The sequence below is a fragment of the Indicator indicator genome, chromosome 16, assembly GCF_027791375.1.
Source record: "Indicator indicator isolate 239-I01 chromosome 16, UM_Iind_1.1, whole genome shotgun sequence".
In the NCBI taxonomy this organism is placed as follows: domain Eukaryota; kingdom Metazoa; phylum Chordata; class Aves; order Piciformes; family Indicatoridae; genus Indicator; species Indicator indicator.
The window spans coordinates 20,482,013-20,500,281 of NC_072025.1; the positions used below are offsets into that span (position 1 = coordinate 20,482,013).

The 18,269-nt window shown below is 48.4% G+C and overlaps 1 protein-coding gene across 1 annotated transcript in view; it reads left to right on the forward strand.

Moving 5' to 3' along the window:
* Positions 1-18,269, forward strand: part of SLCO3A1 (solute carrier organic anion transporter family member 3A1) — a 165,274-nt gene that overhangs the window by 132,855 nt on the left and 14,150 nt on the right. Inside the window, exons 5-7 of the mRNA XM_054388085.1 lie at positions 2,819-2,983; positions 16,190-16,388; positions 17,473-17,611. Of these exons, the coding sequence (XP_054244060.1) occupies positions 2,819-2,983; positions 16,190-16,388; positions 17,473-17,611 (503 nt within the window). The remainder of the gene's footprint in view (positions 1-2,818; positions 2,984-16,189; positions 16,389-17,472; positions 17,612-18,269) is intronic.

The window sequence follows — 18,269 nt, forward strand, 5'->3', positions numbered from 1 at the left end:
GTGTGAGATGGGGCAATAACTCTGTGAAATTTTTGCTGTCCATTTCCAAGCACAAAAGATGGATTTTGACCTTGGTAATGCACGATGGTTGGGTACCAGCCTTGCCAACTTCAGAAATAAATGGCTATGATCTTTACCTCCCTCCTGCAAAAGATAGGCTGTCATTGTTATTACTTGCTGGATAAAGTTAGAGGTAGACCTTTGTGTCTTTGCATTTGAATTGGCACAAAGCTACATCTCAAGGAATCCATTAATCTTGCACAAACTGAACTCCAGAGGCACCACAGGCATTAATACCTTAAATATGACTTTTCAGGCTCAGTGCTGCCAAGTCCACCTTTGCATTTTTCCTCCTTTTTCTGGCAAAAAGAGGAAATTCTGTAGGTGGCCACCAAAAAACTGAAGGAGGCAGCAGGTGGCTTCTGAGATCTCTCCACATCTGAATTCCCCCACCCCCGTTCCTCCCTCCTATTATTTTTTTTCCTCTTCTCTTTTTTTTCCTTCTGTTCTACTAAAAAAAAAAATAGCCTTACCTCCTGCACCTTCATTATGTTCAACAAACCCTTAGGAAGCAAGAATTTTATACAGCAGGGAAAAACATTTGTGATACAAAGAAACCAGAAACTGTGGAGTGACCCTTTCCAAAATGGTTAGATCAAATCTGATTATAATCCATTCCCACCCCACCAAGAACAAAAGAAAGGGGACCCAAGCAGAGCCTTGACAAAGATTTGTGCTGAGGCCAGTGCAATTAGACTTTGCACCCAAAAAAAAAGGAAGCTGTAAGTGAAAACATGAGGCCAACACTGGAGAAATGTCATCTGCCAGACCCTGATACACCATAGGTGATGTGGGGGATGGATTTCTCAGCATGCAAATGGGGGTCCGTTGAGGCTTCACTACACTTTGGAGAGATAATTTTCAAACCTAATGATTTTCACATTTAATTCAGGGAGAAATTAGTCATCAGATATTGAGACAAAAGCAAGGCTCTCTCCTGCACTGGGATGCTCTCCTCTTCAGGCTGTGTTATCTCGGCAATAATTAAAATGTTCGCTGGAGTAGAAAATGCTGCATCTGATTCATTAGCAAGATATCCCTGGGTAAGGGAACTCCTGCTTGTTTAGTGGAGATAGAGATGGGCTTGGAGGGGAGGACTCTGGGCATTAATGATTAAGAAGGGATCATGAAACATAAGCAAATGTGTGTGCCTGTCAGCAACATGGGCAGTGGCATGCAGGGCACTCTCAGCAACTCACCAAGCTGTGTGGGGCAGGCCACTCACTCAAGGGAAGGGATCCATCCGGGAGGATCTTGCCAGGCTGGAGAAGTGGGCCAGTGGCAACTGCATGAGGTTCAACAAGTTAAAGTGCGAAGTCCTGCATCTGGGTCAGGCACAAATCCAGGCTGGGTGCAGAGTGGTTGAGAGTAGCTCTGAAAAGAGGCTTGGGGATGTTGTTTGCTGAGAGGCTCAGCATGAGCCAGCAGTGTCTTCACGCAGAAGGCAGCTGTGTGCTGGGCTGCAGCCAGAGGAGCACGGGCATCAGGGCAAGAGAGGGGATGTGCCTCTTGACTCTGCTCTGCTGAGACCCCACCTCGAACTGTGTCCAGTTCTGGTGTCCCAGCACAAGGACACAGAGCTGGTGGAGCGAGTCCAGAGGCCACAAAGATGATCCAAGGGCTCCAACACCTCTGCTATGAGTACAGACCGAGGCAGCTGGGGTTGTTCAGCCTGGAGAAGAGAAGACTCCAGGGAGACCTTAGAGCTGCCTTCCAATACCTGAAGGGATCCTCCAGAAAGGCTGCAGAGGGACTTTTCATCAGGCTGTCTAGAGACAGGACAAGGGGGAGTAGTTAGAAGCTGAGGGAGAGCAGGGTTACACTGGAGCTGAGGAAGAAGTTCTTCAGTAGGAGGGTGGTGAGACTCTGGAACAGTTTGACCAGGGAACTTGTGGGTGCCTCCTCCCTGAGGGTGTTCAAGGCCAGGCTGGGTGAGGCCTTGAGCAGCTGAGTCTAGTTGAGAGATGTCCCTGCCCATGGCAGGGAGGTTGGAGGAGATGATCTCTGATGTTCCTTCCAACCCAAGCCATTCTGTGATCTTGCACAGTGAATAGCTCATCGTGTCCCCTTCCACCCTTGCAGCTCCAAGACTGGTAGAGTCAGCACGGAAGGCATTGCTTGGCTGGCAAAGCTCTGGGTTATGGGAACATGCAGACTAATATGCTGTCCCAGGCACGAGATCTCTTGTGGCTATGGCCTCAGACCAAGCAGGAGAATATAAACTTTCACCCTCAGAGAGTGAGCCAGTGTTAGGAGGGAATAAGAAAATGAAGCAAATCTGGGTGGCTGGAGAAGTGTGAGCTGGGGTAGCTTGTGTCTGAAGGCTTCCAAGAGCTTACCTGGTGCTGAGTACAGCACTCAAGACACCATTGGCTGGCTCAGTATTGTTCTGGGGGAGCACATAAGGAAAGGAAAAGGAAAATGAGAATATGAGGGCTTTGATTGACTTCCCCATGAGGGAAACAAAGGCAATATGGGAAAACACTCATCCTTCAAAATTTCAAAGTCATCTGCAAGATGTCAACATAACGACGGGTGACTTCTTTTTACACCCTCCTGGTATCTTAATCTTTACTTGACACTGCTTTGGTGTTTCACTTTGTTCTGGTGTTGCCACATTTCAATGAGCTTCTCTCTGCAAAACAGAAAATTACTCCTGATTTGAAAGAGTTCATCCTGCAGGAAATCTGCAAAGTGCCTCCAGCACCTTGAGCAGAGCTTATGCAAAGTCACCTCTCCCTTTTTTTCTCTCCTCTAGTGATCCCCAAAGTAACTAAGCACTTGCTCTCCAATCCTGTCTTCACCTGCATCATCCTGGCAGCCTGCATGGAGATTGCAGTGGTTGCTGGCTTTGCTGCCTTCCTGGGAAAGTACCTGGAGCAGCAGTTCAACCTCACCACCTCATCTGCTAACCAGCTCCTGGGTGAGTAACCACAGGGGTGACCCCAAATCTCCGATGTCAGAGACATTTTGAAAGCATTCAGGGTGGCTGGTAACCACAACCAGTCCCACTGGTTAGGCTACCCAGAGACATTACTTGTGTCTGTGAGTGGGAGGGCTGGGGTCCAGCTGTGCCTTGGCTTCAGAGCCCAGAGCAGAACTCCAGCATCCTTCCTCCTTGACTGCACTCTCCACTGCAGCCTGCTTGCAAGCACTTCCCCTGTAGCTGATCTCATTGTGTGAGGAGTGGTATGAGACAGCCAGGGTATGGAAGTCAGTGACTGCCCTGAAGTACAGCAGAAATCTCACCCACACTGGACTTTTTGGTGGCCCAACACTGCAGTTGCTTGCCAAGCAATGAGGCTGCTCATCAAACTGCTTGTCTTATGATTCAGGTACCCCAGAGTTCACAGAATCCTAGAACAGTCTGGGTTGGAAGGGACCTCCAAAGGCAATCTAGTCCAACCCCTCTGCAGTCAGCAGGGACATCTTCAGCTAGATCAGGTTGCCCAGCACCCTGTTGAGCCTCACCTTGAATATCTCCAGGCATGGGGCCCAAATCAACTCCCTGGGCAACCCAGCCTACCTCCATTTGGAGTAGAAAGCCTCATTTCTCTTGCTCCTTTCCTCTTGAGCTGGAAATAACAGGGTTGCAATCAGCAGCTCAAATAGCTAAGCTGATGTGACTTAGTTGTCTTTCAAATGCCCTTTCTCTCTGCCCATGCCTTGCTTCTGCAGTTTCCCATACATGTATTTCTCAGCAGGACAGTGATGCACAGGCAGGATCTTCATTTATTTTCTCCTGCTGCTCATTCCCAAGCAGGCCCAGCCATTTGTTTATGACAACCATTCCTTCAGCAGCACCCAATTAAGACCTCTGCGAGTTGATCTTGGATGATCTGCAACCACAGCTTGCCAGATGGGCAGCTGGCAGTGATCTGTCAAAAACTGGGACGTTGTGAAATGGGTGGATCTTAATATTAAGAGAAGGAGCTTGCAAGCTGCTCTCCTGACAGTCACTTATTTTCCCCCAGAACTCCTCTGGCTTTGGCTTGGTTTTCCAAAACAAACAATTCCCTGCAGTCAGTTTTCCCTCCCCCAGTGATATAGGAACTCAGTTGTGAATTTTAATAGGATTTGACAGAAGGGCAGAGGTCTCAGAATAGTTTGACTCTTCCATCTTTCCTGAAAAAACAAAGGCTTGGCAAAGGATAACAACTTCACTGTTGGACAACTGGGGGAAGGAAAACCACGAGACTGGTGGGAGATGCCTGAGCAGTCAGCATGTGGGTACAGCTGGATGGTCAGCAAAGACAGAATCACCCATCAGCCAAGGCATGTCCTGCTTCTGACCTACCTACTAGTGGGCAAGGAAACTGATACATCTGCAGTCCTCACAATTTGTTCCATTTAACCAAAGCTGCTGCCAGATTTCCTACCTGGCATCTCTGGGAGTCCAGAAATGCCAGGACTTGGATGCACTTCTAAGCTCAGCCCAGGTAAGTAAGGTCTGGCAGCAAAGGGATGAAAGCAGACCCAGACAGGGTTAGTGTGATAAAATGCCTTTCTCTGCCTGGAAATGAGTCACTGCTGGCAGTGATTTTGCATCTTACAGTTTAAGAAGATTCTGTAAGGGAAACATCATATTTTCAAATGCAACTATTACCTGTTCTCTGAAGGTCAGGCTGCTGTGCATCCAAAGCCTCTAGACATTTTGGAAAATTCTTTGCTTTACCTGCCAATTCTTGCAGGAAGCATTAGAGATCACAGAATCACAGGAACATTCAGGTTGGAAAAGGCCCTCAGGATCTCCAAGCCCAACCATTAACTCTGCTCTACAAGGCTCACCCCTAAACCATATCCCCAAGCACCACATCCAAAACACCTTTAAACTCATCCAGGCTTGGTGACTCAACCACCTCCCTGGGCAGTACAATCCAGTGCCTGATCACTCTTTCTGTGAAAAAAATTTTGCTGCTGTCCAGTCTGTCTCTCTCTCTATGGCTTGAGGCCATTCCCTCTTGTTCTATCACTAATTAACTGTGAGAAGAGACCAGCACCAGCCTCTCCACAGCATCCTTTCAGGTAGTTGTAGATGATGCTCCTTAGGTTAGGGTGGACCAGTCTCAGCAATTTTGATGCCTTTCTCCAATATGGACAAGAACTGGAAGAACTCCCCAGTTCCTTTGTGCAAGGCAACATAGAATCATAGAATCAAGAAGGCTGGAAGAGACCTCAAAGATCATCGAGTCCAACCTGTCACCCTAAACCTCATGACTATCTAAACCATGGCACCAAGTGCCACGTCCAATCCCCTCTTGAACACCTCCAGGGATGGTGACTCCACCACCTCCCTGGGCAGCCCATTCCAATGGCCAACCACTCTCTCTGGGAAGAACTTTCTCCTCACCTCCAGCCTAAACCTCCCCTGGCGCAGCTTGAGACTGTGTCCTCTTGTTCTGCTGCTAGTTGCCTGGGTGTGTCGGTGTGAGCTGAAATTCCCCCCCCCCACCGACAATAACCAGGCTAGCTCAGTCTGGAAGCAAATGAAAAGCTGTATTTACAAGCAGAGTCTAAAATCTACAATGAAATGCAATGAATATGTACAAATATACAAAATTCACGACATTCACAAATATATACAATCAACAGAAAAGCACAACCGATCTCCCTTTGCTTCCCCCCAAGGGGACCCTCCCAAAGGGGCCTCTCTCTCTCCCAGGAGCTCCCCCCCAGACCCCCCTGGACAGAGAAGCAGAGTTTGTTAGTCAGAAAGTTGTTAACTTAGCTGCAAGGTCAGTGTGTTATCTTCAGCCAGAAGAGAAGAAGAAACAGCAGCCAGACAGCCCAGCAACTGCCCCCACTGCCGAACGCAGAATGTGCAGAGTGCCTACTTTGTTTTGGGTAATAGTTCTTAAACATTTCTATCTATCCAATGGAAGTGTTTAGAACAATCGTTATTTTGCTTTCTTACACCCAATAGTGACTTATTTACATTCTTTCACTTTCTCTGTTCTGAACTTTGCAAGGAAAAATTAAAAAGACAGTTTCAAACCATCACAGTCCACCCCTTCTAAACAATTCCATTGGCTGCTACTACCATTTATCTAATCTAAAATAATATCTACAACAATAGGTGAATAAAGACCATAGTCCATTCCGGCTATCTCAGATGTAGATGATTCAAAAGAGTCAAATCACAGGAAAAACAGCAAACAGCTTGTTTCCTCGCAGATGGAGCGAAGAAAGGAACAGGGACTCTCAGGTGACTCAGGGCTCTCAGGGTTCGTGCACCGTATGATCTCATGAACTCTCCTCTTGGGCGCGATGCTGTATCTGCGCAACACTCTGAATTTAACCTCTCTCAGCCAAAGTTAGATTTCTTTGTGGAATACACTGAATTTCACCATTTTCTTGCATTACCCAATAGGTGTGACCAGGACCTTCAGCAGAAACCACCCCTCGGACAGGTTTGGCCTCTCCTGAAGGAGAAAATACCCAAACAGTTTTGCCTAACAGATTCTTTTCTCTGATAACAGGAACTCTATCACCTTCCTCCTTTCGCAACAAATCTGATTGGGCAGGTCCAGCTCGATTCACTGAACCTCTACTATTCACCAACCAGGTTGCTTGTGCTAAATGTTTCTCCCAGTTTTTCAAAGATCCACCCCCCATGGCTTTGAGAGTGGTTTTCAGCAAACCGTTGTAGCGTTCGATCTTCCCTGCAGCTGGTGCATAGTAGGGAATGTGGAATATCCACTCGATGCCGTGCTCTTTGGCCCAGTTTTTTTACAAGATTGTTCTTGAAGTGAGTTCCATTGTCTGACTCAATCCTCTCTGGAGTTCCGTGTCTCCACAGGATTTGTCTATCCAGACCAAGAATGGTGTTACGTGCAGTTGCATGAGGAACTGGATAAGTTTCCAGCCATCCAGTGCTTGCCTCTACCATAGTCAGCACATACTGCTTACCAGATGGAGAACGAGGTAGAGTGATGTAGTCAATCTGCCAGGCTTCACCATACTTGTACTTGGACCATCGGTCACCGTACCACAAGGGCTTGATCCGCTTTGCCTGCTTAATAGCAGCACAAATGTCACAGTCATGGATGACTTGTGTGATAGCATCCATGGAAATGTCAATGGATCTGTCACGAGCCCATCGGTAGGTTGCATCTCTGCCTTGATGTCCTGACGAGTCATGGGCCCACCGAGCTAAGAACAGCTCACCTCGGTGTTTCCAGTCAAGATCAGGATCAGGATCAGAGTTTGTGTCCACCTGGGAAACTCTTGCAGCTAGATCTGCCTGATGGTTGTGTTGTTGTTCCTCAGTAGCTTTGCTCTTAGGAATGTGAGCATCGATGTGTCTCACTTTCACTGGGATTCTCTCAATGCGAGCAGCAATGTCTTGCCACAGATCTGCAGCCCAGATTGGCTTTCCTTTCCTCTGCCAGCCATTCTTCTTCCAGTCTTTCAGCCAACCCCACAAGGCATTGGCTACCATCCACGAGTCGGTGTAGAGATAAAGCTTTGGCCATCTCTCACGTTCAGCTATGTTAAGAGCTAGCTGGACAGCTTTTACCTCTGCGAATTGACTGGATTCTCCTTCTCCATCTCTCGCTTCTGCAACTCTGCACGTTGGGCTCCACACTGCAGATTTCCATCTCCGCTTGTTCCCAACAAGACGACAGGAACCGTCTGTGAACAAAGCATATCTCTTTTCATCATCAGACAGATCACTGTAAGGAGGAGCTTCCTCAGCACGAGTTACTCTCTCCTCTGGAGGTTTTGCACAGCTTGTGCCTTCTGGCCAGTTTGTGATCACCTCCACCAAACCAGGCCTTTCGAGATTTCCCATTCGAGCTCTCTGTGTTATCAGAGCCATCCACTTAGACCAGGTAGCATCTGTTGCATGATGTGGTGAAGAACCTTTGCCTTTGAACATCCAATTCAGAACTGGCAATCTAGGAGCTAGAAGAAGTTGTGACTCAGTTCCAATCACTTCAGAAGCAGCTTTCACTCCTTCATAAGCAGCTAAAATCTCTTTCTCTGTTGGAGTGTAGTTTGCCTCTGAGCCTCTGTAGCCACGACCCCAGAAACCAAGAGGACGTCCTCGTGTCTCCCCTGGAGCTCTTTGCCATAAGCACCAGGTTGGACCATTGTCACTCGTGGCTGTGTACAGAATGTTCTTAATGTCTGGACCAGCTCGGACAGGTCCCAGACCCATCGCTTGGACTACCTCTCGCTTGATCTGGTCAAAGGCTGCTTGTTGCTCAGGACCCCATTGGAAACTGTTTGTCTTTCGAGTCACATCATATAGAGGTTTCACAATCTGACTGTATCCAGGAATGTGCAGTCTCCAAAATCCCACTATGCCTAAGAAACGCAGAGTTTCTTTCTTATTGATGGGATTTGCCATGGTGGAGACTCTGTTTATCACATCCATTGGGATGTGACGGCGACCATCTTGCCACCGCACTCCCAGAAACTGGATTTCTCTGGCAGGTCCTTTCACCTTGTCTCACTTGATAGCGAAACCAGCTTGCAAGAGAATGTCAATGATTTTGTTACCTTTCTCGAAGACTTCTTCAGCAGTCTCACCCCAGACGATGATGTCATCGATGAACTGAATGTGTTCTGGAGCTCCACCTTTCTCCAAAGCATCATGGATCACTGCATGGCAGATGGTTGAACTGTGAATCCACCCCTGGGGCAAACGATTGAATGTGTATTGAATGCCTCTCCAGGTGAAAGCAAACTGAGGCCTGCATTCCTCTGCTATGGGAATAGAGAAGAAAGCATTAGCAATGTCTATGGTAGCATACCATTTGGCCTGCTTGGATTCCAGCTCATATTGGAGTTCCATCATGTCTGGCACAGCTGCACTCATGGGTGGAGTTACTTCATTCAAGGCACGGAAATCAACTGTCAGACGCCACTCTCCATTCTGCTTTCTCACAGGCCAGATTGGACTGTTGAAAGGTGAATGAGTTTTGCTGATGACCTTCTGACTCTCCAGCTGACGAATCAAGTTTTGAATGGGCACCAAAGAGTCACGGTTGGTTCTGTATTGTCTGTGATGCACAGTTTGAGAAGCAACCGGCAGCTTTACATCCTCTATCTCATGTTGTCCCACAACTGCAGATTCATCTGAAAGCTCAGGTCTAATGGACAACTTCAATTTTCCTCCATCAATTTCTACAGTTGCTATTCCAAAAGCCCATTTGTAACCCTTAGGGTCTTTAAAACGCCCTTCTCTCAGAAAGTCAATTCCCAAAATACAAGGTGCATTAGGACCTGTTACAATAGTATGTTTCTTCCACTGCTTCCCAGTTAAGCTTATATCAACCTCTATCTTAAACAACTCTTGAGATCCACCAGTGACTCCCTGAATGGTTATAGATTCTCCCCCTTGATAATTTGATGGTATTATGGTGCACTGAGCTCCTGTGTCAACCAAGGCCCTGTACTTCTGAAATTTTGAAGTGCCAGGCCACTGGATGTACACATCCCAATAGATTCTGTTATCTCCATTATCCCTTACCTCCCCCTGGCGGAAGGCAGGGCACCCCTAATGGTGGGGATTACCTCCACATGTACAGCTGGCACAACGTCCAGCACCAGAATTAGGATCACTGTTGGAGCTATCAGAGTTGTTCTGGGAAACTGAGGAAGCGACAGCTACCCTCCTGGTATTGCTACCTCGGGATCTGCCCCTCTGCAGCTCCCGTAACCTCTTGAAAAGATCAGAAGTTGGTTGACCATCCCATCTGTTCATGTTCTCACCAAACTGATCACGCAGAGTTATCCAGATACTGCCACGTGATTGCCTCTGCTGTCTGTTTTGGTTTGACCTATTCTGGAATGGCCTTCTTGGAGCACGTCTGTTCCTAACAGCTGAAACTTGTATCCATCTGGAGGAAGAGGAATCAGAATCATCCCCCTTCATCAAGTTGGATATGGAGGTTTTAAGTTCCTCCTTCAGCTCTTTCATGCAATTCTCCATCTTTCCAGACAGAGTTTCAATGGCTGAAACCAAAGAAGTACGTGCAAGACTATCCTCCAACTGCCTCATTTGGTCAGTGAAATGGCCAACAGTAGGAGGCACTCCACCATAATTTCTTGCCACAATCCTGCTTGCCAGAATAGTAGCATAATTAGGAGGAGCAAGCTTAATGAGCTTTTTGGCAAGGCCTGTTCCAACAGGAATTTCATCAGGATTCAGAGTCTTATGATCTCCATACATTACTTCTCTCACAGCAAACTCTCTCAGACGCTTGATTCCCTCAGCTATTGTGGTCCAAGGCTTAGGGTTCCATGGTAAATCATCTCTGCTGGGGTACCTCAGCGAGACTGCCAGTAGGAGGCGTGCCCACAGAGAAACTTTACCAATGCACTTGCCTAGATGCCTGTCTATGCCTGTATCCTTTGAGAGCATCCCCAACTGAGAGGCCGACTTGTCGCCTACCACCAATGCTGGGGCTCCCATATCAAAACACCTGGCTAGCCAAGACAGGACTGGCTCATTATCTCCTCTGATGTAATCTTTCCTCACATGTCTAATTTCCTGTCTGGGTACATTAGCTGACTGTATGTCATCCTCCTCCTCCTCATCATCATCATCCTGAGGTTGCTGTCCCCATAATCCTGTTGTAATCCTCCGTTGAATTTCCTTGAGTTCAGAGGCTCTGCCAGCAGTTGCTAATCTACCAGGGTCTACATCCTGACCTACATCTCCATCATCCATGTGGGATCTCGAGAGGTCTACCAGAGTTTTAAGGCTAACCCTCTCTTCCTCATCAGAAGGATCTTTCTTAACAGAGGGACCCTGAGTAGAAGGACCCTCATCTCCATCTGCACCATCTCCTGCAGCATCTGCATCTCCTTTACGCTTTCTGGTTACAGTGGCCACCAAATTTACTGGATTGGTTTTCACATTCACAGCAGAGTTGGAAGAGCAAGTAGCCTTATGTCTTTCTTGACACAGTGCTATCAGTAGCCATATGATTATTCCAAGAAGCAACAAAATTAAGATTAAGGCTAGCACAAGATATCTAGGGTACCACTGGTTCCAAAGACCCTCTGTAGTTGTAAGAGGAGTAACAAACTCATATGTGTCTGCTAGCAGATCCATAGTTGAGTTACCATAGCTTCTTAGCCCAATAAGACCACAACAGAATTCACCAACATTCAGTAACTTGTTCTTAACCCAAAGAAACGATTTATATGCCACATATCTCACAATCTTGTCTATCATGCAGAAATGGCCCATCTGTAAACAATCACACCGATAATAGATGAAATAGAATGACTCAGAATCCAAAACAGCTTCATTTTGCTTCCTAATCTGAGCAGAAATAAATCACAAGCAATCGAGCCCCGAGTTGGAGCGCCAAAAATAAAAAGTGTGTCGGTGTGAGCTGAAATTCCCCCCCCACCAACAATAACCAGGCTAGCTCAGTCTGGAAGCAAATGAAGGCTGTATTTACAAGCAGAGTCTAAAATCTACAATGAAATGCAATGAATATGTACAAATATACAAAATTCACAACATTCACAAATATATACAATCAACAGAAAAAGCACAACCGATCTCCCTTTGCTTCCCCCCAAGGGGACCCTCCCAAAGGGGCCTCTCTCTCTCCCAGGAGCTTCCCCCCAGACCCCCCTGGACAGAGAAGCAGAGTTTGTTAGTCAGAAAGTTGTTAACTTAGCTGCCAAGGTCAGTGTGTTATCTTCAGCCAGAAGAGAAGAAGAAACAGCAGCCAGACAGCCCAGCAACTGCCCCCACTGCCGAACGCAGAATGTGCAGAGTGCCCACTTTGTTTTGGGTAATAGTTCTTAAACATTTCTATCTATCCAATGGAAGTGTTTAGAACAATCAGTATTTTGCTTTCTTACACCCAATAGTGACTTATTTACACTCTTTCACTTTCTCTGTTTTGAACTTTGCAAGGAAAAATTAAAAAGACAGTTTCAAACCATCACACTGGGAGAAGAGACCAACCCCCTCCTGGCTACAACCTCCCTTCAGGTAGTTGTAGACAGCAATGAGGTCTCCCCTGAGCCTCCTCTTCTCCAGGCTAAACAGTCCCAGCTCCCTCAGCCTCTCCTCATAGGGCTTGTGCTCAAGGCCTCTCCCCAGCCTCGTTGCCCTTCTCTGGACATGCTCCAGCAATTCAACATCTTTCCTAAACTGAGGGGCCCAGAACTGGACACAGTACTCAAGGTGTGGCCTAACCAGTGCTGTGTACAGGGGTACAATGACCTCCCTGCTCCTGCTGGCCACACTATGCCTGATGCAGGCCAGGATGCCATTGGCTCTCTTGGCCACCTGGGCACACTGCTGGCTCATGTTCAGCTGCTGTCAACCAGCACCCCCAGGTCCCTTTCCACCTGGCTGCTCTCCAGCCACTGCTGACTCCAGCACTCCAGGCACAGCCTGACTCTGCATGGGGTTGTTGTGGCCGAAGTGCAGCACCCGGCACTTGGATTTGTTGAATGCCATCCTGTTGGACTCTGCCCATCTGTCCAGCCTGTCAAGGTCCCTCTGCAGAGCCCTTCTACCTTCTAACAGATCAACACCTGCTCCCAGCTTGGTGTCATCTGCAAATTTACTGATGATGGACTCAATCCCCTCATCCAGATCATCAATAAAGATATTGAACAGGATGGGGCCCAGCACTGATCCCTGGGGGACACCACTAGTGACAGGCTGCCAGCTGGATGTGGCACCATTCACCACCACTCTGTGGGCTCGGCCCTCCAGCCAGTTCCTAACCCAGCGCAGAGTGCTGCTGTCCAAGCCACAGGCTGACAGCTTGGCCAGGAGTTTGCTGTGGGGGACAGTGTCAAAGGCCTTGCTGAAGTCCAGGTAGACTACATCCACAGCCTTTCCTATGTCCACCAGGCTGGTCACCTGGTCATAGAAGGAGATCAGGTTGGTGAGGCAGGACCTGCCCTTCCTAAATCCATGTTGGCTGGACCTGATTCCTTGGCCATCCTTCAGGTGCACAGTGATTGCCCCCAAGACAATCTGCTCCATGATTTTCCCTGGCACTGAGGTCAGGCTGACAGGCCTGTAGTTCCCAGGTTCTTCTGTTCGTCCCTTCTTGTGGATGGGTGTCACATTGGCCAGTTTCCAGTCTTCTGGGACCTCTCCAGTGAGCCAGGACTGGTGGAAAATGATGGAGAGAGGCTTGGCCAGCTCATCTGCCAGCTCTTTCAGCACCCTAGGATGAATCCCATCAGGTCCCATGGACTTGTGAATATCCAAGTGACTCAACAAGTCTCGAACTAATTCCACATGGATTTCAGGAGTACAACACTGCTCCTTGACCCCATCAACCAGCTCAGGAGGCCAGTTATCCTGAAGTCCTCCTGCCTTACTGTTGAAAATGGAGGCAAAGAAGGTATTTAGAATCTCAGCCTTCTCCTCACCCTTAGTTCCAATGTTACCCTCCACGTCCAATAAAGAGTGGAGGCTCCTCTTGCCCCTCTTTTTGCATTAATATATTTATAAAAATGCTTTTTGTTGTCTTTCACAGAAGCAGCCAGTTTAATTTCTAACTGTGCTTTTGCCTCTCTAATTTTTCTTCTACATGATCGAACAACATCCTTAAACATATCACTAGTTGCCTCCCCCCCTTTCCAAAGGCGACAAACCCTCTTTTTTTCCCTTAAATCCTTCAGGAGCTCCTTGCTCATCCAGGCCGGTCGTCTTCCCCGCCGGCTCGTCTTACGGCATGTGGGAACTGCCAGTTCCTGTGCCTTTAGGAGCTCCTGTTTGAAGTAGGTCCAACCATCCTGGACCCCTTTGTTCTTAAGGGCTGTTACCCAGGGAACTTTCTGAATAAGTTGCCTGAACAACCTGAAGTTTGCCCTCCGGAAGTCCAAAGTGAGGGTTCTGTTACTGCTCCTCCCTATTTCCCTGCATATTGAAAACTCCACTATCTCATGATCACTGCACCCTAGACAGCCTCCAACCATCACATCTCCCACCAGCCCTTCTCTATTTGAGAACAGCAGATCAAGCAGAGCCTTGCCCCTGGTAGGTTCACCTAAGAGCTGCATCAGGAAGTTGTCATCCATGCACTCTAGGAACCTTCTGGACTGTCTCCTCTCTGCTGAATTAAGTTCCCAGCAGATGTCTGGTAGGTTAAAGTCCCCCACAAGTTCAAGGTCTGATGATCTTGAGACAGCTTCCAGCTGCTTATAGAATATCTCATCGGCCTCCTCATCCTGGTTGGGTGGTCTATAACAGACTCCAACCAGGATGTCAGTTTTGTGTGGCCTCCCTCTGATTTTAACCCACAAGCATTCAACCCTTTCATCTGCAACCTCAAGTTCTGAGGCATCAAAAGATTCCCTAATATACAGGGCCACCCCTCCTCCTCTTCTCCCTTGCCTGTCTCTCCTAAAGAGCTTATAACCCCCCAGTGCGGTACTCCAATTGTGAGAATCGTCCCACCATGTTTCTGTGATGGCAACTACATCATAGTTCTCCTGGTGAACCAAGAGTTCCAGTTCCTCTTGTTTGTTGCCCATACTGCGTGCATTGGTGTACATGCACTTCAGCTGGGCTGCTGATTTCACCAGTTTGTGTGGTCCTCCCTCCTCTCCAGGGAGACTGGTTTCCACACCCACCCCCTTCAGACCTAGTTTAAAGCCCTCCCAATGAGTTGTGCCAACCCCAGTGCCAGCACCCTCTTACCCTTTCTAGATAAATTCAACCCATCTTGGTCCAGCAGGTCAGGTGCAGTAAGAGTTGCCCCGTGATCAAAGAAGCCAAAATTCCGCTGCTGGCACCATCTCCTAAGCCAACTGTTGATGGTGTGGGTTTTCCTGTTCCTCTCAGTGTACACCACTGCTGCTGAGGGAACTGAGCAGAACACCACTTGAGCTCCTGCCCCGTCAATCGATTTCCCAAGGGCCTTAAATTCCCTTTTAATCTTCCTGGTGCTGCTCTTTTCAATTTCTTCACTTCCAGCCTGGATTACCAGCAATGGGTAATAGTCAGACGGCTGGATTAGTTTAGGTAACCTTTGGGTGATGTCCTTCACCCGGGCCCCAGGTAGGCAGCACACCTCCCTATGGGATGGGTTGGGACGACATATGGGTCCCTCTGTTCCCCTCAAGAGAGAGTCTCCAATAACTATAGCCTTTCTCTTTTTCTTTGTAGCACTGGTCCTTAAGGTTTGGGGTGCTGCTTCGTCTTTGGCATCTCCTTGATCGGTTCCTCTGCAATCCTCTCATCCACATTGCCCTCAGCCTGCAGAGTCTCATAGTTATTGCTCAAGGGCAGCGGGGAAGGGGAAGAGGGTCGGGGTGCATTCCCTTTGCTTCCCCTGACAGGGACCCGTATCCACCCTCAACTGGAGAGGGTTTCAAAGCCTGTTCCCACATATCCAACTCCCTTTCACATTCTCGTATGGTCCTGAGCCTTGCTACTTCCGCTTTCAGCTCAGCCACTTCATCCTTCAGCTCAGCTACCAAATTTAAGAGACAATTCACCTGGTCACACCTGACACAGGTGTCTCCTTCACCCTCCACACCAAGTGCCAGGCTCGAACACTCAATGCAGCTAGAAGCCTGAACACCAGCATGCTTGTAGAGAGACTCAGTCTGGGAACCTACTGCATGTTTAACACCCTTTGTCTGAGTTGTTACCATGGTAGGTACCTGCTGGCAAGAGATCTTGAGATCGGAGATTTTATTGAGAGTTGTTGGTTTTGGTTTTTGGTTTTTGTTTTTTTTTTTTTTCCCTGTGCCCTGTCAGCTGCCCTGGCACGTGCACGCAGGCAAGAAGCCTATAGCTCACCAGCCAAACTGGCGTCGCGCGCTCAGCCCCGCCGGGTTTTAAACGTTCCCGCGGCTGACGTCACAATCCCGAGCAGGCACGCGAGAGGACGACCGCTGGTTGTCGCTCTCTGCCAGGGTCCTTCCGCCCCGCAAACCCCGAAAAGAAACGAAAAGAGAGAGAACCCAAAGCAGGCACAGCGGACCCGGTGTCGATCCCGATCATCTCTTCCTCTCCTTTCGGGCAACCCCAGCTTTAGTGCTGCTCCAGTGGTTGATCATGACAAGGTTTCCTCATGCTAGCATACAGGTCTCTGCTGGAAGGTGAAAAGCAGTAGTAGTGTGGTTCTTTGAGCCTGCTTCATACTTCTTGCTAATGTTTTTTCTCTTGCAGGGATGACAGCAATCCCATGTGCATGTCTGGGCATATTCCTGGGTGGCCTCTTGGTGAAGAAGCTCAGCCTGTCTGCTCTGGGAGCCATCAGGATGGCCATGCTGGTGAACCTGGTGTCCACAGCTTGCTACGTGTCTTTCCTGTTCCTGGGCTGTGACACAGGACCTGTGGCAGGGGTTACTGTTCCCTATGGAAACAAGTAAGCCTCACACAGCCTCACCAACATAAACCACAGAAACTCAGAACATCAGGGGTTGGAAGGGACCTCAAAAGGTCATCCAGTTCGTCCCCCTGCCAGAGCAGGGTCACCTAGAGTAGGTTACACAGGAATGCATCCAGACAGGTTTTTTTGAATGCCTCCATAGAGGCTCCACAAGCTCTCTGGGCAGCCACGTTGTTGTCCTCAAATGCCATGTTGTTGTCCTCAACAAGCAGCCTTCAGACAACCAGAGAGAGCAAGCATGTAAAAGGCAATGTCATATGGGGCTCTCAGTTTGGGATGTTCTCCGGTCACTCACTGCTGTGAGAGCTGACAACAGCTCCACTAAAATTGGTTGACCTGAACTGAAAGGTGCCAGGCCTGATTCTGCTGCACCTATGGCCACCTGTGTGGCATTGGATCCACAGAATCACAGAATGCTTTGGGTTGGAAGGGACCTTTAAAGGTCATCTAGTCCAACGCATCCCCCCTCCACTGGTGTCTCCTGGCAGCAAGGGAGACACACTTCTTTGCACATTGATTTTAAGTGCCTGAGGGTAATCTGTAGAAGCAGGTTTTAGATGCCTGGACGTTCAGATATGGGGAGGACAGGCCCATTTTAATGGGAGAAGTGAGGCACAGGGTGCCCTGTAGCATTCAGAGGACTCAGGTTTATTCTGTGTTTTCTTTCCTGGTGCTCCTCAGTGTGCAATGGCAGCTCTTTTAAAAAAGATGACAACTTGAGGCTCTTAGCTCTTCCTGATGACTGTTCTAGAAAAATGCAGAGCAATCTCCACACCATCTCACTGGGTTTCCTTGGAGCTTCTCATTGGGGTCACAAGGCAGCCTGAGCCTCGCATTAGGTTCCCTCTAGCAGACAGATAGTGGCCATGGCATTTCTGGCCCCATGGGGAGGCTGAAGCCTGGATTTCTGAAAGGTGGGACCCAGATAGCCTACCCACTGCTTCATGTCATTTGTTTGCTTTAACTGCCCCCCTTCAAAGCTATCTGTGTGTGGCAGTGAGTGGAAAAGCTGGCTGGTATAATCAAGCTGCTCATTAATTTCTTTCTGTTTCTCTTACAGCTCAACTCCAACCTCATCTCTGGACCCATATTCCCCCTGCAATAGCAACTGTGAATGCCAAACTGATTCCTTCACTCCAGTCTGTGGGGCAGACGGGGTCACATACTTATCTGCCTGCTTTGCTGGCTGCAGCAGCACGGTGAGTGGCCTTTCCTCAGGACCTCTTGCCTGTAGGAAGGATTCTGTGAGTGCAAGGTGGGGAGGTTAGTGCATATCTGGCAGCGCAGCTCATCTGCAGCCAGCAGTGGTTCCTTGGGTGGGACTGAGCCACTGTCATTTTTCACTCTGTTACATAAATACCTTCTGACTCCAGCAGCAGTCTGCCAGTGTCACACATGGAGCAGGATGGGACTTCCCATCCTCCTCCTCCTCCTCTGGTCTTTCTCCTTGGCACAGAAGCAAGCAATACAGTAGGAGATCTGCACAGTTTTCTACTGGCAGAACCGAGGTCCTCCACAAATGCTGACTAGCCTGGGCTGTGAGACCAGCTTCTTTGTTGTCCTGCAGCTCCTTATCACTTTGCTTCTCCACCTGCTCATCTTTGCCCTGCTCAATCTTTTTATTCTTTTCCCTCCTGCTCCTTTCCTGAATCTGATTCCTAGACACCTACAACCAGACCCTGTTTTCATTCATCCTTGTTTAAACGTTCCTTCCACTCCTCTTGCTTCTCTCTTTCCCTGCTTCGCTCTGAGGCAGAGGCAAGAGCAGCTGTCAAGGGAACAGAGACTTCTTCCAAAGACATTCTACATTTTTCAGTTCTCCATATCTAAGAGTTTATTTCTTTTAGAAAACTTACA